The following is a 25,386-nucleotide window of genomic DNA, read 5'->3' as shown; positions in this document are numbered from 1 at the left end:
ACTGAGCCCTGTTGACTCTCATGCAGTTGGCCTCAGCCCATGGATCCAGCCTGTCCAGATCCCTCTGTAGAGCCTTCCTACCCTCAAGCAGATCAACACTCCCACACAACTCGGTGTCATCTGCAAACTGACTGAGGGTGCACTCAATCCCCTCATCCAAATCATTGATAAAGATATTAAAGAGAACTGGCCCCAGTACTGGGGCCCTGGGGAACACCACTTGTGACCACCTGCCAACTGGATTTAACTCCATTCACCACAACTCTTTGGGCCCAGCCATCCAGCCAGTTTTTTACCCAGCGAAGTGTACGCTTGTCCAAGCCACGAGCAGCCAGTTTCTCCCCGAAAATGCTGTGGGAAACAGTGTCAAAGGCCTTACTAAAGTCCAGGTAGACAACATCTACAGCCTTTCCCTCATCCACTAAGCAGGTCACCATGTCATAGAAGGAGATCAGGTTAGTCAAGCACGACCTGCCTTTCATAAACGTGTGCAGACTGGGTCTCGTCACCTGGTTGTCCTGTATGTGCCACGTGATGACACTCAAGATGATCTACTCCATAACTTTTCCTGGAACCAAGGTCAGACTGACAGTTCCCCAGATCATCCTTCCAGGAAACCTATCCTACCTTCTGTGAGGCCAAAATACAGCACTGTTTCTTTTTTCCTCCTCTACCGTGACCTTAAATTTAGTCACAAATAAATTATCCCTTAACCTTAAAGGATTGTGGTAACCGCAAGAAACACTGTCTAACTGTGACATGAATATATTGACTATTTTTCCTTTGCAAACTTTGCTCTAGGTTTGAAAACTCTTCAGTCCTTTCTGCCAATACAGGAACCCTTACCTAAGATTACAAAGAAAGAGACTATAAACTGCAAATATTTAAAAAACAAAACCACTGAAGCCAGTGCTAAACCATTTTTCCTCAAGGTAGCTTACATACCTTTACGCTTGTGAAACAAAACTCTCTTGTTCACTGTTGACTAAGAGAGCAAAAACTTCTCAAGAGCATCCCATCTGCAAGCCAAATAAAAAAATTCCAAAAAATTAACATCAAAACTTCATATAGATATCCAGAGATTGGCATAGCAACTTTGCGAGTACAGAGACATACAATCAACCTGCTTTAGTATTAGTTGAAAACGTTATCTAGTAATTATGAAAAAGCTTGAAAGAAGGACTATCAGAAGTATAAAAAGGATAGATGAGAATTAAACAATACTGTATTTTGAAAAATTTTGAAAAAAGGAGTTACGAAAACATTTTCAGTATGGAAATGATAAGACAGATAACAGTACATCCTGCCTGAAGTGCTAGGTAAGAAAAACGTCTTATTAGACAACAGCTAACTGTCCAAAAACACTCAAAGACAGACACCACGAACTGTGAAAAAAGTTTATCATCTGACAGTACACATTTAAATGTACTATAGTGCAACTTGTGGCAAATAAAATGAATCTGTTTCATTACAATAGCCTAGTCATAGCCAGTGGAAAGCAATGGAGACTTAAGCCTCCTTCAAAACAGCAAAGCAGCTACCACTCCAAGAAACATAGTGACATACAGAACCATACATCAATGAAAATGGTAATTCAAAGCAGAATGAAAGTTGGTAACTCCCACATCAGAACTAGCATGCTGAGAGAACAGTAAAATGCAACCTGCACAACTTCAGGCAGATTTACTTGCAAGGCAGTTACGAAGTGAGGGAGGGCAGGAATAGGTACACTACTCTTGTCAAAAGATCCGGTTGTTTTTCAGTAAGAGTTGTATCCAGGCATAGTAGAAATGTAAGAAATTCTGGAGGGATCAGATTAACATCAACTTCAGGATAAAGAATCCAATAAAATGAGATGTGTTTACCAACGCTGTCACACTCAGCCCCTGCATCTAGTATTTTATGTGAACCAATGCCTCAGCAGACATTCCTGGCTACAGCTGACAGAAAACAGAAGATTAGTTAACACAAAGTTTTGTTAACCTCTGGAGGATCAGTCTGTCATATAAATACATGATGCCTTTCATATCCCCCCATACTCCAGGACAAATACTAATACCACAGTAACTACTTCTAGGTAAGTAAGCAAACCAAATGCAGGAAAACATACTGCAGAAATATAGGAAAATCCCTGCTTACATTTGTTAAAACAAAAAGAACTTAGGAATAACTTCTGCAGCCTTCAGCAAGTAACTTTTCCTCTGAATTTCTTTGCTGGAGGTTCTGTTCAGGACTGACACCAGCTGACAGACAACAACATTCATAGAGTCAGCTCTGTAAGACCATCACTGCCCGACAGTCAGGACTAAACTTTGTTGTAGCACCAATCCCTGCGTGCACAAGGAAAGCTTCTCAATGTCAGTTCTATAATGGCAACAGAAAAAATCCTCCTTTACATGAGCTGTCTTCATCTGATAAAGCAGTGTGGCAGACACATTAGGCTTCATTAACAGAGGTAGCAATTGCTCATATTTTCATAATTCACACCTTAATGGTTAATCACAAATAAGAATGACTAGATTATAAAATGGGATGCGGACTCCAGAACAGAGTAAGGGGGAAAAAAAAAAAAAAAAGATGGAATTCAAAAACAGGAAAAGCTTATATTTCTGTAAAACCCTAACAAATATCTTTCCCTGGAATTGAAGTAGTGGGTATGATGAGAGAACAGACAGGATTCACAACAACTTAGAGGTGTGCCAACCAAGATGAAGACAAAAAAAGTGGATTCACGTTACTTTCTGGTGCACACCACAATTATAAAAGCCATGGCTGCTGTGCTACTTTACATAAAAATTGTAAAGTATCTATCTTAAGATAGACTACAATGTAGATTTTAGGTTTGACTACTTCTGAAAGGTAAGAAAGCTTACTACTTTTCATGTTAAATTAATGACTATTACACAAGAAAATGACAGAAAAAAGTTTACTTTGGAAATTGTTTGCCAGTCAGACAATGCTGAACACAAGGCATTTAACCCAGGGAATTCAAGGTTCTTTATCCATATCAAAATATTCTTATCTTCATGGCCTTGACAGTAAGAAAGCAAAAGGGATGAATGAAATGGAGATGGAAAGACAAAAAATGAACTGTTCATATTATGATTGATTCTCATTCCTAGATAGCACATGAACAGATGCCCAAGCACCTACATCTGTTTATGTCCAACTCTTTTTAAGGGTAGGTTGTTTTGGTTTTAAAGGTCACTGACTTGCATATCTGCCAAGTTCACTGAAAGTAACAAGTGCCCTTGTTTTGTCTCACCAAACACGAGAAGGTAGGAATTGATACATTTTCTCCCCTATATGCAGGGAAATCTTCCCAGAAAAACACCTCAAAAATCCTTGATAATCTTTAGGTGACTTTCACAGATTGAAAAATCATGTTTTGTAAAAGGTAAGCCATCAACCGTAACATTTTGAGGAAAAAAAACCCCAGCAGTCATTTGTCAAAGGAGTGTTTTGTTTCTAAACATAAATTGACACGCTTTTTAAATTTGAAAAGTTAACATAAATAGTACACATATACTTCAAGTCACCACAGAACATGGAAAAATCTTGATTACCTGTCCTTTTTAGACACCATTCTGTTTCCCATTCTTCTCTCCCATTCCTACAAGATATCCCACCCAGAATACACTCCCCGCAAGTATCTAAACAAGAGTCAGAAATATTCATCAGCTTCCTAGTTAACTTGTCTCCCATAAGTATACGTATCCTTTCATGAGACCTACTTACTCCACAAAGACAACAGAACATGCCCTACTCTATGGCAGCTTCTCTGCAAAAGCAGTTTTAATTGACATCAGGTTTTGTTTCTTATAATTCCCTTAAGACTTGATATCAGCATAAAGGGTATACTTTCATCACCACACCTTCATTCCTTTCTATCTTCTTTCCCCAAAAACAAGATCACAAAACCAAACAGGCTCACTATTATTATAAAAATGCAGGTATTTCAGCTAAATCTTTATTTACTCATATTTATATACTCTTTATGATACACCATTTGCTTACAAGGATTTTTTCCTAAAGCTCTTGGAGGTCAGCCTCAACTCAAGGCAGAACATGAGGTGCTACTTGTAATTCTAAATGCCTTACCTCATCTCACTTGTCAGACTAAAATGGTTCTACTCACAGTATACTAAGAGTTAACTGGTCACTAAATTTGGGTGCACGAGCAAGTTCTTTCCCTTTGTTAGGTTACTGTATACCAATAGAAATTTTTCTGTCTTCCTCCAGAGGAATTTTTATTTCTTAACATATTTCTTAACACTGTCTGGACATCCCACTTAAAGGCTTCCCAGGTATGGCAGAAGTTTTGGATGCTGTTCCAGAACCTTTTCTCTCCAATAGCTTTAAGACTGGTAGCATGGAATTTGTTACGGGATGATTAGCACCTGGTGCAGACATATTGCGGACCATTCTCAATTCCCGGTCCCTGCCTGGGTTTACTAGGGATTGGACCCAATGACCCACATGGTCCCTCCCTGTCCTATGTTCTTGACACTGATCTGTGTAGGCAGGCTAGGAAAGAGCATCAGGATTTGTTTTGTGCAATGAATGAGAGCTGATGAGAAGTCTCTAAATTTAAAGCAGAGAGGAGATACACAGCAAAAATTATCATGTGTCTTTTTCCTTTTTAAGTAAGTCCAAAACACAAAAAGCAATAAGAGACAGAACATGCATGTAAACTTCCTAGTGATGAACCGATTAAAATAACTCTCATTCTTCTAATTACCTAGGAGACTGAAGACCCATGGACCTTAATTTTCTGTCATTATACGGCTAAAGAGTTTATAGCCTGATTTTTAGAGTATACAGTCAGCAAATACTACGCGTTCGTACGCACAGATTTTTCTCTCCCCCCCAGGTGGCACGCAACCAACAACCAATTTCCCAACAGTGGAAACACAATGCTAAAAGCGATAAAGAAATTTCAAAGTCCCAGAAGTACCTAGAAGCACTAGTGAATCCGTGTAGACTGCTAACCTAAAGTCACCGTGGGTAACATCACTGTGCAAAGCAAAGCATGCTCCATCTACAGAATTTCCATCATAAACTCGCCCTGACACCAAAGTTCTGTTAACGATGTTGACACAACCTACATACTAGGAAATATCACTTTTCCTAAATCAACATTGAATTTTCTAGGATCTCATGCTCTACCACCGCCATAGAGCAGCTCACTGCATGCCACAGAGTTAAACTCTTGGCTTAAACAGGCAGTAATTGATAGAACCCTCACCACCCAGAGGGCTCTTACAGCAGGGTAGTCAGAAAGGTTCAAGAACACATATTATTGTTTCTTAATTCTAGCAATCAGTCTGATTATTTAAAAAACTGCATGCATACATGCATTTCTGAGCATACCATACTCAGGTAAAAAAAAGCCAGACCTTCTAAAAGTACAATTTTCAAGTGGCTTAGCCAGGTAACTGTTGTAGCAAACCTCTCACACAAGAGAGGCTTTTGGGGGAACAGGCTTGTAAATAGGGAGGGTGTGAGGGTAGGAGGTATAACAATGGGAGAGTATCCTGCTTCACAAAATAAGGAATAATAGCAAGGAACTCGCATGCTGGTTACAATAGCATGGTGAAATATTTCTATTCATACAGCAACACAGACAACTGCTACCAGGAACTGAGAAAGTGGCAGATTCAGAAAAAAACCCTAGGTTTCTTTCATGACCAAGATCTGCAATTCAATAAAAAAAGTACAGGTCACGTAAATACCAAACCTGCTTTTTTGCCAGTCAGGCCATTAGCCAGATGTTTGAGATGAAAAGTTATGCAAACAGAATCTCATAAAAGCTTGTGACAGGATCAAAGAAACAATGCTAAGACTTATGAAAAACATGATCCTTTAATGTAGCCCAGATAACAGAAACCCAAACTGAAGAAAACCTGCAAACATCCTTACAGTGATTTGATTACAGCTAATTTGGTTTCCCAGAAAACATGAAGAAAGTTCAAATTCTATCAAATATTATAACAAACTCATGTTTTTTCCCCGGCAGAACCCAAACTTTTTTGAGCTGCAGCCCCTCTTGCAGCTTGGTACATTCAGACAATTCCAAATTTCTGGATGATATAGTAAAGTCATGTACTTGACTACTCAGGGAACTGCTGTTCTATGATAAAGTTCTGAACTAGGCTTCCAGAACTGAATTACACTCAGTACAGCTGCTTCTGTTATTTAGTAACTAGTGGTTTAGTCCAAATACTTCATTACCAAAAAATATAAATTATTACACTACCAACTCTGCTCATACTAGCATGGGCAAGGTAGTGTTGTTTCTCTTTTAATCTTAGTTGATATGGCTGTAAGGGTGCTGACTCATAAGTGACCCTGAATTGGGGCACACATCTGAGCTGCTGCAGTTTTCATCACAAAATACCAAAATATACTTTACAGTAATATGTCAGGCTGAAGACTGCAGTACCTCAGGAGGAGATGTATGTTCAGCCACCTACTGCTATAGACGCAGTAACCTCTGGGAGAAAAGGACGGCAGGCAGCTGGTGGAGGTTACTGCTGTAGACATCATAGCCAGCTTGGTCATTGTTTAAGAATCACAACCCTGCAGTCAAACCAGACAACTTTTTTTTATTACAACCTGTTGGATTTGAGGTCGCATACTATCCGGCTACAACCACCTCGCATGCGTCAATGTGCCCCCAAAACGAGCTTGGATAAAAATGTTAAATATACCCTATTCTTTGGACAAATTCTATTTCTAGCCATTTGCTTTTATTCTCTTGGCTTCTGTACTGCTTTTCCCCATCACCACAGATGTTTCTTTATATCTTTTTTTCATACCTCCAAATCTCTCCCATTTCCATTGGGATTTCGCTTTAAACCATTTCACCCCATGTCGACACGAACCATAATGTCAAATTCCAGAGTGCGTGCAACATTCCAGGTAAAATAAATGGTATAATTCATAACTAAGATGTAGATTTCATGTTACAAATGAAAAAGACGTGGAAGGACAGCAATTCTTCACACATGCTTCAGGATGGCAGCAGATTCAGAAACAAAGCATCGCGTCAGCTGACGCTTACTTTGTAGTAGGTGTAATAAAATAAATGAAATGTGATCATGCAGCATTCACAGGAAAAAGTAAAAAAAATCCAACACCAGAAGGTCTAGGTAGACAGACATTCTGAGGTCACCATTACCTCAGATGATGTGACTAAGACAACAAAAGCGTGCGTTTCCCAAGGACAGGCTAAATAAGTAGCGACGGAAAAATACAATATAGAACGCGAATGGAAAGAGCGTGAAGGACCTACTGTACGAGGCAAAGCCAAACCCCACCCGGCGCACAGCAGCCCGCCCCATGAGCACACCACCACCAGCAATGCCCGGCAGGACGCCGGCCCGCTCGCCTGCCACCGGGGAGGCGGCGGGCAGGGCGATGTGGCCGTCCCCGCCGCGGTCCCCGCGGGCCGGCCGGGGGCAGCCGGGGCCGGGGGAGGCCTGCGGCCGCCCAGCCCCTGGGCGGTGACAGCGTGCGCGGGGCCCGGCAGGGGCGAGGCCCCGCACCCCCCCCGGCCGCCTCCCCCGGCCGCGCCCGGGCGCCCCCTCTCTCCGGTCGGCCGACAGGCCACGCAGCCCTCGGGGGAGCCGCCGCCGGACGCAGACCCACCTGAGCGGCAGCTCCCCGCCGACAGGCCCCGCCGCTGCCTGCCCCTTACGCCGCCGCCGCAGCCCCTGCCTAGCTCGGCGACTGCCCGCAGCCACCGGCTCCCGCAGGCCCCGCCCCAGTCCTGGCTCTCCCCGCGGCCGGTAGGAAACGTTCACCCCCCCACAGGACCCCCCGCACCGAGCGAGGTCCCTCACCTGCCTGTCAGCCCGCGGGTACGGGGTGCTCGACGGCGGGAGCGGGCGGCGGCGGCCCCCCAGCGAGCTCAGCTCGGCTCGGCTCGGCTCGGCTCGGCTCGGCTCCGCGCCCGCCGCTCTCCGCCGCCTCCGTCTCTCGCGCGCGAGCCCCACCGCTCCCTCCCGCGCCCCCGGCGCGAGACACACAAGCCCCGCCCCTGCCGCCGCCGAAACGCGGCGCCCCGCAGCCCCGCCTTCCTACGGCCGCGCGGCACCCCGCCCACGGCGCGCGCTCACAAACCGGGCTTCCCTCTCCCTGCCCCCGGGGGCGGGCTGTTCTGGGCACCGTTCCGCCTATCGGGCGTGGTCTTCGGCAGCCCCGGAGCTGCGTCATCGCCTAGCGCGGTCGTAGGAAATTTGACTCCTCTCCCTTGCCGTAGCGATCGCTCCGCGCCTCTCTCCCGCCTTTCCCCTTATTCTCCTCCCCGGGCGGGAACCACGAACCGCCGCTGGAGAACGGAGGCGGCCCCCTCGGCCCAGGTACTGCGGCCGGCGGCCCACTGCCGCAGGGCAGGGCACGCTCTCTCCCTTTCCCCTCCTCTGGTGGCGGTGGGGCCAGCTCCGGCCCCTTCCGCGGACCCAGCCGGTGGGCGAAGGGCGCGCGACGGACGGCCGTTAGCGGTCGCCGGGGGGCGGGTTGGGTGTTTCCTCAGGGACCCACGCGCCGGGGAAAACCGTTGGCGGCGCCGGCCGGGGGGCAGCGCTTCCTCGGGCGGAGCTCGTCGCGCCAGCCCCAGGGGCCACCGCTCGCCTCTTGTCGGGTGCCGTTCTCCTGCCGCCCCTCCCGCTCCTCAGGGCGGCCCTCTCCAGCCTCCCGGCCGTGAGGCTCGAGGTCCTCCTGGCCGCGGAGCTCCCGCGGGTCGGTGTTTGGAGCCTCGCCCGAAGGACCGTGAGGTGGCTGGGGCTGCAGGAGGCAGCGCCACGCTCCTCGGGTAAAAATCCTCTGTCTTAGCCTGCAGGATTCCTACAAAGGCGATGCTCAAGTAGCCCCGCTGCTACCTAGGCACACTTCCCTTGTGCAAACCTCGGTTTCCCTGAGAAATGCTCCTTCCTTGGAAGACTTCCAGCCTGCTGTAACTGAGCCCTGCCTTCATCCAGGCAGATAGAGCAAATGACCTGCTTAGGAATCTTTCTAGTTCGATTTTTTGTGATTTCAGGGTGTGAGGAGCCAAACCCAACGTTGACATTGTTAGCCGTTAGTCCCAGGGGATACTAAAGTGAGAAGTTACAGTAAATTGGATAGATCTGTAAGACTACACATGGAATGACACAGTTATTGACATATGAATTATCACTAAATTAATATATTGTTGCAATACTGTCATTCAGACCACTCACAGTTGTGATAGCTGACATGGCATTGAGGTCCCAATAACCTCAACTTCCTTTTCAACTGCAGAAGCATGGAATGCTTTTAAAATTCATTTCTGAAGAATAATACAGTACAGCTAAATGCATGCCATAATATACAAGCCCTTCTAAAGTATCCAAAAAAAAAAGGGATGTTTTACATTGCTAAGAAAGCAGAAGGATGAAAATAGAGGCTTGCCCATACCTGAAGTGTTCTGTCAATTTCAAATGTAAATGATTTTCCATTTAAAAATAAACAATGTCAACCTGGAGCAAAATAGAGAGCTTGAGAGCTTTAGATTTTTTGTAGCAACTTAATTAGTGTGTCAGCTTAGGGTGGTCTTGCTGCCAGAAGTATCATCTGTGGCTGTAATCACAATGGTTTTTATGATCTGCAGTTTGACAGATCTCCCACAGCTCTTAGAGAGTTGAGATGTTTTAGATTCCAGCCTGGATTAATTTCTTGTCTAGTAATTGCATTTGGCAAAACTACAGGCTTTCTACAGTTAGAGTTGGACAGACTGCTTTTCCCTTTAAGCCCCAAACCATTATTCTTGAGTTAAAAAGCCTGCTCTCTTTTCCGTGCAATGACTAAAGTGGCTTATACATAAATGATGTGGTTATAAATCAACCTGACAGGCTTTTAGAAAGAAGTACCCACATAAATAATTTACAATATTTGAGTACTATTTCTGCCAGGTCTTGTCTCTAGAACAAGCTCTTTTCTTTTACTCCATATTTATAAATGTGAAATTAGTTGTTCAAGAGTGGATTGTTCAATTTTTGGTTTTGTAACTGTAAGGTGTTACTGTTTCACACCTGGGAAAGGCCTTGTATGCCAAACAAATTGCTTCTCTCTTCCTTCAGTTCCACCCCTTGGTGCAATAAAACAGGACCTCTTAGTACAAACCTAGCTAGCTCATTGTTTGTTGTTAAAGGGATTTTTTTTTTAATAACATCATTGAAAGATTATTTGTGAAGGAGTACTGGTTAATTCCTTTAATGAAACATTTTCTCTTCAGAATTGTGGATTCCTGCAAAAAATGATGTGAGAATTTAAGTAGAATTTAGATTCTTAGAAAACAAATGTATTTAAAATTTAGAATTATTTGGAATTATGTGTTTTATAAGTTGCTATTAATACATTTTTAGCTAATGAAACTTTGTGGACCCTTTGTAAGGCAAAAGTGATAATGTGTGCTGAATTTTAAAACAATGAACAAAATTGTGTAGGGGAGAAGTAATTTACACATAACACTGCTATAAGAAACATGTTTGAAGGAGTAACTAGCAAAATTTGAAAATTCTGTGGTTTAAAACCCAGCAACACATGCGTTTAACCCATTTGGACTGGAATTAGATTTGCAATTGCTGGGGGAAGTAGGATCCTAAAACACCTTTCAGTAGATATAGTGGCATTCAGTGAATTTGTGGCAAGTGTGTAAAGGCTGTTATGACAGAAAACTCAGCATAATGAGTGAGGAGATGAGTGTCTCATCCTGTATTCCAATACAAGAAATGACCAGATAAGCATCATTTCAGATGTTGGATTTATTCAAACATTCTAAATAGAAACACTCCCCCACAATGCACTATGTCATTCTCCTAAGCTTGTATAAAATAAGGAAGAAAGAGCTTTACATTGTGTTCATTAAAATGTTAATCAGTAAAAAGTGTAACCAGAATTAGTGTTTTCTGTTTTGTGCAGGCAGGGTATCATCATCCTAGACATACTGGAAGTAAGCATTGTACTGCCTGATAAATCTAAGGGTGAAATTTTGCTTTTGGAGCCACATATATAGATTCCACTGAAATAAGTAGGACTCTTTGAAGGTATGTCAAATCTGAAACATGCTGTAACTGAGGAGAAATTGGTATAGTGGTATTTATATGCCTTGAAAGCAAATATATTTAAATTACTGCGGATAGCTCAAACTTTCTATATTATACCTTTTTATTCACTTGCTGATTTTGCTACAGAACGTGGCCTGAATCAATACCAATGACATGCGTTGACATGGTACTGGCAGGCACCAGAGGCCACCTTTAGTCTACAATAGACGTGCAGTCTCATGACCTCCCTGTGCATTTCATTGGTTAAGCTGTAAAACACTGAATATCTTTTTCTTCTGTTTAAGTTAACAGAACATTGCCTCACTTTTCTCAAGTCATCAATGTTGTTTGCCTAGAGATATTATCAGAAGTCAAAACTGAAGAGTTACATTGTATGCAATTTTCCCACAGCAATTTCGTCATCTGTTTTCCACTCTTTTTAAACAGTGGTATAGCACAGGCCTATCTTGACTAGGAACATCATCTACTTAAAAGATGTACACATCAGCTCAGTGTTGGATAAAGCAACCTTTGCCTAACTAGTTAATTGACTTACAGGTTGGAGTTCCCACAGAAGAGAATACTCCACAGAAATAGATAATTTTTGAAGTTTTTTTGTAATTTTTGTGTAAGAGCAATATGAACCTTAGGTTAAATATGTGCTATTATCTTTAGTGCTTGCTAAATCACTCATTGCTACATGCATCGCTGTTTGCTCTTGGTCTTCTCAGTAGAATTGCATTGATTGAAAGAACGTTTTTTTGCTCAGCCAACTAAAGCTTCACTGTGAAGGAAGCTTACCGTATAGAGAAGGATGAGGTTGAATAAAAAGTTGCCAAAAAGTGCACAGTATGTTGAAGTCCTCTCTTACAGATTGTACAATGCTACAATTAATTACTTGAAATAGCCATGTTCTAGCTGAGGGTTTACCAAGTTGTGCTACTTAGACAATTTGTGGTATGCAAACTATTTCAAAGTCACACAAAAAACTGCTTGCTTCTACCTTACACATGAAGAGAACTGGGAACTGACACACCCAACACAGGATTAAGGCATAGCGCATGGTTCAAAAACCTAGTTTGTCAAGACAGAGGGGAACTGGCAGAATAGGTGATTTAGGACCAAAAGCTGGTTTTGGAGTAATGGACACTAGGGTAGACAGATGTGTGAGGATGTGTTCATTTAGAAAATTAGAAATTGTGTGTTCATGGAAGTTGAAGGTGTTGCTGCCATAACCTACAACTAGTAGTTGTACTTGAACAGATTAAATTCAGGATTATCTGTTCTAGAAGATTGATTTATTTCCTACATGGAAATTTGTGTACACACCCAGATTTCTCTCAGCAGCTGCTCAGTTCACTACCACCACACAAGTAAATACCTACTTCTAGAGTGTTGTTGAAAATTAGTATTTCATATCCAGTTTCCCAAAACAACCAAAAAAACTAGATCAAAATATGGTAATAGTAAAAGCTGTTAAGATTCTTTGCCTGTTCTAGTCTATCAAGGTAATGTTTTGGAGCTCAGTGCAACACCTCTAGTCTTATGAGCGTTTTTTCTCAGTGATAAGAAAACTTTCTGAGAACATTACCAGCTAAACTGAAAATAATTTCCTGTAAATAATAAACAATGGTCACAGTCACAGAGGTAATAAATTCTAATTCCTAGGTGTTTTTAAGCTGATAATAAACTACTTTTATCATCCTGCATGCAGAGCAAGTATATTTGAACTTTAATTTTTAGTGTTTGAAGATAGTTTGAAAATACAGCTTTTCTTAACACAGGTTTATGAGTCAGGCGGTCTCATAGCACTGTCCTGGCCCTGGAGGGTGTTTGAGGCTCTTTTGTACTCTAGTCAATAGCTCATTATCTACTTCAGTATTAATGTTTCATGTGAGTTAAAATGTTGTGGGGAGAGAGGAGGCAAGGAAACAATATTCTCCTGAGAAATGGCAGTGCCTTGCCTTACCTAGCTCCTGGCTCTGGTGTTAAGTTAGATTTATAACTCCATTTGCAAAATTAACTTTTCTCTCTTCCAAACTCCTACTCTAATAATTTTGAAATTGAAGTTCTGTCACTTTGAAATGCTGTGACAATAGCTTTGAGACATAGGGTTTTGCTGTGCTGCACTTCACCAAATTGGAAAAAATTACCACATTGCTCTAATAGAGTGTTTGGTTTAAACCAGGCTCACAGCTGAAGCAAATTGTTGCTACAGGCAAAGCCTGAAACCGAACTGGCATCATCTGTCTCCTTCACACAAGCTGTAGAGTAATACATAATTTGAATACAAACCACTGACATGTTTTTAAACTGTTTATTGCAATGTAGTACATTGCTGGTATTCTCTAGCAGCATCTGGTCTGTTGGATTAAAACCGTATGATGTGAAGCTGTTTTCAGCAGAACTCTGTACTTCCTCGTTCTCATTCAGAATCAATTCCCACAGCTTATTCTGAGCTTCATTAAAGGTGTATCTCTTTAGAGAATTTAGATTGACAATGGTGCACACCATATCAAAACTTAAAGGGCTTAATAGTGGTTTCAGTATTATTAAAGCAATTTTGCTTCAAAATATCACCCACCTATTGTGCATAAAGATTTGTGGCAAACTGGTATGGGGGTATGTAGGCAAATACACACATTTCATGTATTGGGGTTTTTTTTCCCCCCAGGGGCTTTATAATAATTAATAGCTGATTTAGACTGCATAGAGTGGGGAGAAAAAAATGTATTGTTCAAACTTAGATTCTCTCTGCCACTCACCACAGATACTATTTTTTCTCTCTAATTGTCTCCCTCATGATACAATGGACTCCGCTTAACAAGGGCAATAGCCTGCTTAAATCACAAGTGTATCTCCTGGTGATACTAATTTCTGTATGTTCTCTTCTAAAATCAAATGCATTTACCACAAATTGCAGCAAACTTTTGATTCAAACACATTCAAATGTATAAACACTGTACTATTATACAACTTTTTGACTGGAGATTAATAATAATAGCCAACCAAAATTAAGGAGAATTTTAGCTACACCTAGCATAATTACCAGTGCTCATACTTGCCAATGAAACAACTAGTATCCTTTTTCTGAAAATTGTTTGCCACGTTTTCAGTAAACTTTGGCTTCCTTGTTGAAAGACTAGAAAAACAACTTGTTTTTAAAAGTGCTGAACCTGATTCTGACTGACTGTCAAACAACACTGTCTACTGGGGATTTTGGACTTTCTCAAACTGTCTTGACATCTCCAGCTGTCTTGTATGTATATTGATTTGGTTTATATTTGTATTGCATATGAAAGTCTTAGTGATAGACTACCAGTTGTACTCAGCGTTTGTGAAAATACAGTAAAAGATTGCCTCTATGGGTCTATACAGAAGTGCTGCCGCAGCTCCTTTGCACGCCTGTTGCATAAGCTCTCAGCAAGACTGCTTCTCCAGCAGCAGGGTGGGGTGGTGATGCCATACTGGGTAGTTGTGGGATACTGGCTTGGAAAAGGGTGCCATCTACTGAATACGGTACAGCTTCTTAAAATTCTTACAGGGTCTGTATGGTTTTCAACTCTGTATAGTTTGTATGATACCATCATAACACAAGACAGTATGATTACAATCAAAACAATAATCTAAAAGACTGACACGTCAGGGTATAGACAAGTAAAATTTTCGAAATTTGCCTCTGCTTTTCATCGGAGTAAGTATTAATGAATATTGAAAGTGATCTAGGAAGACAGTGCTGAATAATCTGAAAGAGGGAATTACTTTGTTTTTCCTTACCTAGTATGGTACAACGCATTCACATTTACCTAAAAGGAAAAAAAAATGTATATATAATTTGTTACCAGTGTAATATTTAGAATAAGGACTCGAGACATGATTAATTTCTTGTTCTAGTCTCTGATCTTATTCAGGATCCAGATGCTGTTGGGTTTTTTTTCTTTTACTAGCAAGAATAATTTATTTGTTCTTTATATAAAATAATTATTTCACTATTGTCATATAATTTAATTTAGGCTCAACTCTGGGTTTATGGATGGAAGACCAGAACAGTGCCTCTGCTTCTAGGATGAAAGTAGCCATTTCTGCCTACATAGTATAACATATTTAAGAAGAAAAGTTTTGACTGTTCTGAAACAACATCAGAAAACAAATTTCCAGCTGGGGTTGCAGCAGTTCCCTGGAGTGAGAAGTATAATATTACTGTAATGGCCAACACATCTATTACAGAATATTGTTTTATTCAGTGGACAGTAGACTTCAACAGCTTTTTGGCATGTCTTCATACGGACTGTTAGTTCTGTTATCTTCAGTGTTTATTTTTTCTCTTCTTTAGGGATGCCTGAAAGTCAAGGGAAAGACAGCGAAGGCCACATCAGCAGCAGTAGTTCCAGCACTAGCAATTCAGTTGCTTGCTTCGGACAGGTCAGTTCCTTTTGCCCGAGAGGGAAATAGAAGTTTTATGCTTGCACTTCTGGAAGTCTGCTCTGCATATTTACTCATTTTTAAGTTGGATACAGTAAGGCTGGAGTCATATCCATTGCCCTAGCTATGCTATACCTAATTGTACATTACATTTTCCTCCATGATAACCTTGGCATGCTTTGATTTATAATAAATTGCTCTGGATTCTACTAAGACAAGGAGCAAATGTTGCAACACTTTAGGCTTCCAGTGATGCTGCTGTTATCTAATGATACCAGTGATGTTGGGGTTATCCAGAGAACCTTCCCTGCATGAGGGGAATTTGCTGAACACTCCTCAAGAAATTCCTATTTTGACTGCTTGCCTGACCTGCTAACCTCCCTGCCCTGATGGCATAGGGTGGTAAAGGTTAAACTTTGGTTTTGTTGGAGTTTTTTAATACACTTTTCTTGTTGATCACAGAGCTATTATATTTTATTTTTTGAGAGGTAAAATATAAGCTCATATATGTGTTCTTGGCAACCTTGACTAGAATTATGACTGCATTAAGATTTCAATAGGATACTAATAGGCCCGGCTCACCTCAGTTTTTCTACTGTAAGTGATGGTTATGAGAAATGAAAAAGAATTGCTACAGCTCAATAATTAATGCTCGTATACATATACTTCAAGAATAAGAGGAAAAAACAATGCAATGCACAAATGTAATGCATGCACACACCCTGAGGTCTTTCCTTGTCTGTTACATCCTGATTCTAAAAATGGATCATACACCTCTTGGAAGGACCCTACATGGAAAAGTGAGATAAAGAAGTGATATTAGAAGAGGAGTGAGCTAAAACAGGGGAGAGTAAGATTTGTCTTACCTTGTTTTTGTCAAGTATCAATACACAGCAAGTGAATATCAAGCTATCCAGCATGCTCTTCGTCAGAGACTGGGTCCAGAATATATCAGCAGTCGGCAAGCTGGAGGAGGACAAAAGGTATGAACAAACATGCACAGATGTTTTGACTCACATCTTTTTCCAGGAAAACTAGGGTAGAAGAAAATTACAATAATCCTTACTTTGAAGTTAATTTCCCACTAGTAGTTTAATATGCAGATATGAAAGCAGAGTCAGCATAGCATAAATTCTGGCTTTTACTGAGCCACAGGTTCCTTTTACACCTTAAAGAAAGACTTAACTTTTCAGTGCTTCATCCTTTACAAGGGAATATTTATCTGCTTGTGAAACATTAAAATGCTTTTCTTACTTTTTCCCAGAACTGGAATATGTGAAGCATTGTATAACATTGGCTGCATTTTAACCTCTTCAGTGCCCACTAGCTCTGCCTTCCCTTGATTAAGTCATATTTCTTGTCATACTAACCCCCTATCACAGTTACTGGAAGAAGGTGAACCTAAAGCTGCACCATCATCCTTTTATTCACATTATCTGAACCTGGAACTTCTCTGGGTTTTCTCAGTGTAAGATGATGTGTGTAATCCTTCTTTAAAATAAAGCATGTGTATATATATATTTTTATGTATATATGCTTTTCTTTTCAGGTCTGTTACATTGAGGGTCACAAGGTAATCAGCCTGGCCAATGAGATGTTTGGCTTCAATGGCTGGGCGCATTCAGTCACTCAGCAGAATGTTGGTAAGTATCACTTACTTAAGGATAAAGAAGTCTTTCCTCCTCTTTCTCTGTGAGGCCCTGGAGGAAGAGTCTCTAGATAAGGACCAGGGTATCTGTCCTAGAACTTGATCACTTCAAAGAACCTGGGGAGAGGCATGTGGAATTTCCAGGTGTCTTAGCAGTTGGTAAGAATGAGAGAAATCGAAGAATAATGGAGCTTCTGTTTTCTTTTTAGATCTTGCACTGGAATATATCATAGTCATTATTCTAAGTGTGTTTATGATTATTCTTGAGCTGTTCTAATCAAGTTTTCTAATCTCTATGGGAACACTCAATCAAGAGTAATTACAATTAAACTATTTAACACCCAGCAGCCTGGAGCCAACTTCCATGCTCACCTGTAATTTCTATATTCTAACAAGTTAATGTTCTCAGTTAATATTTCACTAATCTTTAGGGACTCATATTTTTCTACAGATTCTTCTTCTAGCCAGTACCTGGTTGTGAGATTTTTACAGTAGAAGGCTTTGGAAAAAAAAAAAATCTTCTCCTAGAAAACAGTATTCAGGTGACCTTAAAGCTTAAGCTTCTTCCATCTCAATAGCTGTAGTACCACCTACCAGAGAAGTATTGTCCTTGTTAAAGCAGATCTGCTATGCTTAGACCGAAGGCTGGTTGTTGAAGTAGCTCAACAAAGCTGCTTAAATGTACCTCCTGCCTTCCCTCCCCATCTTCAGAAATCTTTTCTTACCTCAGGCTGGTAGATTCTAGACCTAAAACAAGCTACTTCATTAGTTTTCATCTACTGTATACCACTTCCCTCCCCCTCACTTTTCAGTCAAGAAAGGACTGACATCTTTCGAACTTCTATCTGTTTCAAATAATGTCATAACGAGTCATTCCTTAGCAATTCAGAGACAGAAGATTCTGTTATGTTTGGGTTTAAATTCTTGGGTAGAAAAAGGGCTTGCACCTATGGCAGGTTTACAAAACATTGAACATATAGACCAGATGAGTACAAAACTTTTAGACCTCCGAGTACAGCTACTTGAACTTCAAAGCATTTCTTTTCAGACATGTCACGTTTCTGTCGGACATGCAAGACTGCTAACTGGAGTGCCCTATTGATATCGTATAGCGTTGCTTTTGATGTAAAATAAGGTAGATTAGAGATTCCGGATTGAGACTTGTATTGCAATCTGTTAAGCTCTTCAGGCACTCTGTCCTGGATAAAACCTCTTGCAAAGTTTTGCAAACTGGAGACTTTTAGTGTTTAATAGGAAATAAATTACCTTTATAGACAACAGTTTCTTCTCCATTGCTGTTTTTATAAAGTGATACTTTAAATCTTTCCAGCCAGCTGAAAAAGTTGTTATGCTTTGAACATTTAGGGTACATAGCTGAATGAGAATTAACATTTACAACTCTTTTTTCATATGTTTAAGTGTATACATGCAGTATTAAGGTGTGAGTGTTTGGCAAGTTTAGCAACTGATAACTAGAAAGTATCACATAACATACCCAGAGCATATATGCAAGTCAGGATTTTCAAACTACAGTTAATATTTTGTAAGTCATGCTCTATTTTATAGCAGATGATACTTGGGCACATTCAGCAAGGAGGGTTCAGGTTTATGAATGTCTTCAAAGGACAAAATAAGATCTAAATGTGGATCAAAAGTCTTTTGTGTTATTTAGGATGTTATTTTTGCCTCCCCCAGACTTTGTTGACCTCAACAATGGCAGGTTCTATGTGGGGGTGTGTGCATTTGTAAAAGTTCAGCTTAAGGTAAGTGGATTTTTTTTGTTTATTTTTTTGGTTGAGCACTTGCCTAAAGCTGTGAATGAAAGTTCACACATAGGTCAGACTGTGGTTCTCAAGTACTCTGTTATACCAGAGAACCTAGTAGCACCCAAAACATTGACCTTGCTGTAGAACAACCAGCTAAGAGCAAGTAATCAGGCTTAGGAAAGCCTGGCATCTAACAAGAAGTGCTGTGTGTGCAGAAATTTCCCTTATGCTTACTATTTTTAAAATTTTACTGCAGGATGGGTCATACCATGAAGATGTGGGATATGGAGTCAGTGAAGGCCTAAAGTCTAAGGCCTTGTCCCTAGAAAAGGCAAGAAAGGAGGCAGTAACAGATGGATTGAAGAGGGCACTCAAGTAAGTGAAGATCACTACTTGTACATTTTCAGAAGTGAGAATTGTTATTTTCAGTCACAGTGAGCTCTCTTATTTCTCAGGTGCTTTGGGAATGCTCTTGGGAACTGCATCCTAGACAAAGACTACCTACGAGCCGTGAATAAGCTTCCACGTCAGGTGCAGTACATGGGCTGTTAGAGCAGGGACTGCTAGATGTCCACTGCTCCTAGTCCTTCATATAAAAAAGGTTATAAATAATGATATGAATGCATCTCATCCCTGAATGTTTCCAGCTATGAGACCAATAGCATTTACCTGGTAGTTTGTGTGAACTGTTTGTTACAGAGTTCTTCCCCAACATTTTACCACAACTACTTGAAATGTTGACTATTTGTGGTAGACAAGATTACTACCGTGAAGAAACAGTATTCTGCTCAACATCTCATGTGGCATTTATGGCCATGTTCTTTAAGTCTGTCTGTTCAATGCCAGTAATGCATACATCTGTATTCCTGGCAGGTTAAATGTTACCACAGGAAGCACTAAACTGTTTAAACTAGCTTGTTCTAGGGACTATTTTCTCCATGTGCTGCAGTTCTTAAGACCGTTTAAGCTTTGTCATTTGCAACAACTCAGTTCATCGCTGTCATCTAGCCACTTCTGCTTTCAATGTGTATCAGCAATGATACCAGTGTCCAGTTATATATTCATCACATAGGTGAAATGGAAGTCCTTGGGAGAATAGAGTCTGTTGAGGCCACGTGTGTGTTCTTTTGTATACTTTTGCCCTGTATAAGGCAAAAACCAGAATACATCTCTCCGTTTGTTCTCATTGTCAGTGGTAGCACAATCCAGTTTACTATTATGAATTTTAAAAATCAAACTTGGTTGTCATTTTCCTCTCACTACTGGACTTCTTCAGGAATACTAAAAAAAAAAAAGATGGGAAATAACTGCACACAGTGACACAGTTTCCAGTTGCTGTAAGAGGCCATAAAACCAGGGGCTGCAGGCTGGGCAGAAGATTATACATGGGTTATCTCTGTAACCTACCCTAAAGCAGTTACAGCTCCTCTATGCATTCCTGCAAAATCAGGACTATTTCATATAGTCCTGAAGTCTCTCAAGCTGACAGCCTGTATGTCAGCCAGTGGGCAGCAGGGAAAAGGAGCCTTCTGTAGACTTCAGGGAGCTCTGGCAAAAAAAAAAAAAGGAAGTTTTTCAATGAGAAAGACTTCCTCCTTCAAATACAGTTTTTAGTATGCATAGCCCACAATATCCTAGAAACAATACCAGCTGCTTGTTGTAGTTGGCACTTTCACTTAATTTTAAGCAAAATCCATACAGTAGCAATGTCAATATATGCATTGATAGTTGCTTTGTCCTTTTATCAGCTGGTATGGAAACCCTACCAGGCCCTAATGCACGTCACAGCTAGATAGAAAATACACTCAGCGTGGTCTTTTTAACACAATTTACAGCGTGCCTGTATTTCACCCCTTGTTGTTCTTGCTTGAATAGTTAACAAGTAGTTATTCTGTAGCAGTGGTTTTGTACTGAGATCTCAAGCAAAGGTAATTTCTAAAGGTGGTTTCAGCTTTCAGTTAGCTAAATTGGCTCCTTCCCAAAAGAACACTGCAAAATACTAGATGCATCTATGATACGAAGGGTGAACGAAACTGTTAGACTGGACCCACGACAACTTCTAGCTGTTGGCACTGACTTCAAAGTTTTATCACAGAACAGCAAAGCAGGTAGCACTATTTTGTTTTGCTACATGAAGAGCGTACAAACAGCCCTTCAAATTCTTGACTTCAAAAATGTGTTGGTACCTGAATTATGAGAGCAGGATGTACTAGACTTGGCTGCTAGAGGATGAGGAATAACATTAGGAAGGAACTCCAATTTATTTGTTTTAAATACCTGATATGATACTGCTGGCAAACCGTGGCTCTTGAACGTATGAAGAATTAGCGTGTACAACTGATGCGTACCTGAACACTCACTTTCCTTGCCATAATACGGTTCTTATCCTTACTGAATAGTAAGAAGCCACATTACATCTTGCTTTGCTTTTCAGGCTCCTTACCTCGTTAGCTTTCAGTTTCCAAGGGAAGAGCTGCAGTTACTTTTACTCTGTGAAGCACTAGGTCAAACAGTGAACCTTCTGAGGTAACCAACACCGTAGAGAAATGCCTCTTGTGGAGGTCTTTGGTCCAGAGAGAGACAAGAAATTGTGACGTGCATCTTCATCAGTGACAATGATACTTTAACCCCGTTCTTTCAGAGCTATCACAATTTATTTAGAAGTATGCTGTGATGTAACACAGCAGTCTACATGGCATTAAAGTTGTCCCAGCTGTTACTGAGGTTGCACCCCAGTAACATTAATCTTGTTCGTTCCTGCTGCGTACCAGGTGGGGGCAGTAGGCTTCTAGGCGGTAACCTACCTTGCTCTCTGAGGGAAAAGCGAGCCTTTTACAACTGCTGATCCATGGAGTTTCATAGCAAAGTTGCCTTCATCATACTAGGATTTACCAAACTCCGCTAGTCAGCCTGGAGCTGCAAGGCAGTTCTATCTCGCTAACTCAGCCTGTAGGAACAGATCCAAAGTGACACCTCGCCAAGTAAAGATGGTACAGATCTCTGCTTTGCCAGGATCATTGTCTATTGGTGGCATTGCCACAAATTTGTACAATCACAGAGCCAAACCATCCCATCTTTAAGAAAAAGAGAATGGTGTACCTTCCTCACTGACCTCATGATCGCAGAGCCGAGTAAAGGTCCGCCGTGCCCTTTAATACACGTGTGAAAACAGAGCTGGTGAAACTAACAGATGCCCACAACAGACTTGTGAGACTGACTGAGAGGCTGTAGAATTCTGTATCGATCATCTGCATCTGTTCTCGTTTGCAGAGAGCACAGTATGGGGAGACATGGGGTATCTGCCCTGAAGCACTGAACAAGTAAACTAACACAAAGTTGCATGAATGCGGTGATTAACTAACTGAATGACTTTGTACTGAAAATGCATTTCAGTTTCCTAACTTAGGGTTGCGCTTAGAGCAAACAAACTAGATTTTTTCAACAGTACTGTATAGAAAAAGACTGTACATATTTCATTAAGTTGATGAAGGAAATTTCTGAACATGTTTTCTTTTTTTCCTTTACCAGATACCCCCTGAGTTAGATTTGGTCAAAGCTAAAAGAGAGGACTATGAGCCTGAAATAGAGAAAGCAAGATACAGTAGCTGTTTGGAAAGGCAGAATGCAGGAGAGAGACAACGTTGTGAGATGGCATCTACTTGTGAGCCTGGTCGGACAGAGGCTGCTCTAGTGACAGGAGATCAGAAACAGCCAAATAGTTCCAGGTGAGACTGCTATTATAAATTCATTTTATAAGCTACATTAGAAGTTACTGTACCTTTTAAAACACATGGACAGCCCAGTTTAGAAGATGCCATAAACCACTAGATTAGTGGATTTTCCTTGCTGCTATTTCTTTATGCATTTTTTTCTTCATAAAACGTAGTTGCTGAAATCTTGTTTAACGTTGTGCTTGCTTGGGGGGGAGGGGCAGAAATACAGACTCCTTAGCTATTGAGTGTGACGCCACTTACCAGCGGAAATTGCGACAAAAGCAGCTACAGCAACAGTTCCGGGAACAGATGGAGAAAAAGCATCAGGTTCCAGTAGTTACTCCTAGCAGCAAACAGGGTAAGACTTGGTATTAAAAATTGACAGTTTTAATGACAGCTGCTGGCAGGCATGCATTACCCTCAATGCAGGAGCCTGACTCGTTTCATCTGCTTTTGCACTGTGCTATCAACACACCTTTGAGACCAAAGGAAGGAAGATTATTGTACTTCCTCCCCCCCCACTATGTTCCTAAAGCTGCAGAAACGTCAGCTCTAAAACTGCATTGTGAAAACTGCAGCTTCCCAACCACCCTAAAGCTTCGTGCAGCACAGCGGCTGTTGTCAGTGGCATTAACGTGCTGCATCTGAACTGAGGCTGCAACACTTCACCGAGGTGGTTGCAGGCAAATAGACATTGCATTAGCTACCAATACGTCGCTCTTTACTCATGGGGAAGTCTGGACAGCTGTGGAGTAAGCAGGAACTTGGGGATGGGGTAAACAGGCTAAAAAACAGTTTGAAGTAGTGCGGTTGCTCTTATCAGCCATCATCAGGTACCATTCCACATACTGCTACCAAAACATAACCAGCTGTACTTAAAAAGGGGGTACCTGGTGGCAGCTGCTGCCGACCATTTCAGACTCATGCTGTGTTAAGACACAGCAAAAGGGTTCTTCTGTATTTCTGATATTAATCTCTTCTTCTGTTACCTCCATCCAGCAACATCTGATCCTCCTGTAAAGCACAGCACTCCAGCAGCAGTACAACAGGAGCTAGCAATAGAAGAGGAGTTCTTCGCAGGTCAGCCAAAAAGCGATGTGTAGTAGAGTGTTCAGTCATGAGCATTTAAATCAACTCTTCAGAGTAGAGCGTAAAGGTAAAAGTTCTGAAGAAGTTGGAATAATAGAAGTCCAAGCCTGAGTCAGATCTTAGCAGTACAAACCTTGCTTGCGTGGCAGGGAAATGATGCCCATCACTGTGAGGGCTTGCACACTCTGCTCTTCGGTAGAGAGTTGTTACACCTATTCAGGAAACCCTTTTCCTCAAGTGACACACAGAAACAGAACATTTGTGGGGCTGAGGGAGGTGTCTTTTAACCATTGACTATTTGGGTCACGCTTGCACCGTGGTGCCTGGACATTGCTTAAGGCCAGAGCACAAGGGGTAGTGCCGTTTCCCTGTTATGCGCTGATGTAAGAGCTGCTTTACCGTTTACTTTTATAGTGGCCACCGCTTGTAGGAAAAGAGCGAGCTGGTCCTGGAGTTACCGCCATTGCTGTAGTACAATGCTGTCATCTTTGGTCCGATCACCTTTTCATCCAATCTAGATGATCCTGAACTTTGGGACATTTCCTTGGAGACCATTGATCTGAAGATAACGGGTCACAAAATGGCAGACCCATCAGCTGGACACCGGACACCAGAAACACCCCGTGGACGTCATCAAATGACTACTCGTAACAGGACACCTCACAGAATGCCTTACCACAAAGCTTCTGCTAGACTTGCACAACTGCAGCCATCTGCTACAATCATGAGCAACAGCAGCTGCGCCAACCAGCGCACCCCAGGTACATGCTACCACAAAATGGCTGAGTTCTCTCTTACCAGTGGCTCCAGGCTCGGAAAGCAGCACTGTCATCAGTGAATTGGGGGGGGAGGAACAGCCTTCTCTTCTTGGACCTGGCTGCGGTGCTGTGGTAATGGGCTAGGAGAACTCTGGTTTTCCACCCAGCTGTCCTGTCAAGGAAGGGCTAGAAAAAGAATTGAGGGGCACTTGTAGAAGCAGAAAAAAAAGCTTTAAAAAAAAAAACCTTCCATTTGTCACTCTCTCCCTGTTTGACAGAGTGCAGCCCCCACAGAAGTCAAAGCTTGAAGAAGAGGAGGCTAGAACCTATATAGGCCACCTGCTGGATCAGCACCTCCGCACTGGATTACATCAGAAGACTGCAGTCGGCTGCTCAAATTATGTAAGGAAATCTAATGCATTAATGGATTTTCCTGTATATTATGGTGACGCAACACAGAAGAGTTTAATACAGCCAGCAAGAACTTAATGTACTTTTAGGTAATTACGTGTTTCAGATGCCTTTTTCTATAAACAAGCAATCATTTGTGCTTCTGCCACACTAGACTTGTGGCTGGATCACAAGCTGATGTTACACATAATTTGCCTGAAATGGTAACAGAATTAATCTTTCAAGTGAGACTCAATTCATAGCTTCTTTCTCCTTCAGTGTTGCATTTCAGCACAGAGAAAAGAGATTTTCAGTAAAACAGGGCAAGGGTGGGTTATGGCCAGATGGCAAAGCTGCCGTTTCCCATTCGGTGAGGCCAAGGGTGCGAAGCTGGGGCAGCGTCTGCCTCTGATGAGCAGCACGACCAGGGCGGGAGCCCGATGCTCCTCCACACCTTGGCCCTCAGCCGCACGGGAGTCACACAGCTGTGCCCGTGCAGCAGGGCGGTGCAGGGGCAGGAGCACGCCGAGA

The 25,386-nt window shown here is 41.8% G+C and overlaps 1 protein-coding gene across 4 annotated transcripts; it reads left to right on the top strand.

Annotated features, from left to right (window-relative positions):
- The first annotated feature begins 8,247 nt into the window (after positions 1–8,247).
- RAD52 (RAD52 DNA repair protein) lies at positions 8,248–24,941 on the top strand. Of its 4 annotated transcripts, XM_075756698.1 has the most exons (13): positions 8,289–8,367; positions 13,874–13,933; positions 15,403–15,491; positions 16,373–16,474; positions 17,041–17,134; positions 18,835–18,902; positions 19,162–19,280; positions 19,361–19,436; positions 22,434–22,630; positions 22,834–22,976; positions 23,618–23,698; positions 24,226–24,468; positions 24,744–24,941. In XM_075756698.1, the coding sequence occupies exons 3-13, from the start codon at positions 15,405–15,407 to the stop codon at positions 24,797–24,799; spliced, it is 1,266 nt and encodes a 421-aa protein (XP_075612813.1). In that variant the 5' UTR covers positions 8,289–8,367; positions 13,874–13,933; positions 15,403–15,404; the 3' UTR covers positions 24,800–24,941. The 4 variants fall into 4 exon arrangements, with proteins under 4 accessions (XP_075612828.1, XP_075612805.1, XP_075612813.1 ...); XM_075756713.1 differs by lacking the exon at positions 13,874–13,933 and having other exon boundaries at positions 8,248–8,366; positions 22,840–22,976; XM_075756690.1 differs by lacking the exon at positions 13,874–13,933 and having other exon boundaries at positions 8,248–8,366.
- The last annotated feature ends 445 nt before the right edge of the window (positions 24,942–25,386 follow it).

Source organism: Balearica regulorum, chromosome 1, assembly GCF_011004875.1.
Source record: "Balearica regulorum gibbericeps isolate bBalReg1 chromosome 1, bBalReg1.pri, whole genome shotgun sequence".
NCBI lineage: Eukaryota > Metazoa > Chordata > Aves > Gruiformes > Gruidae > Balearica > Balearica regulorum.
This window is presented reverse-complemented; position numbering and strand designations above follow the sequence as displayed.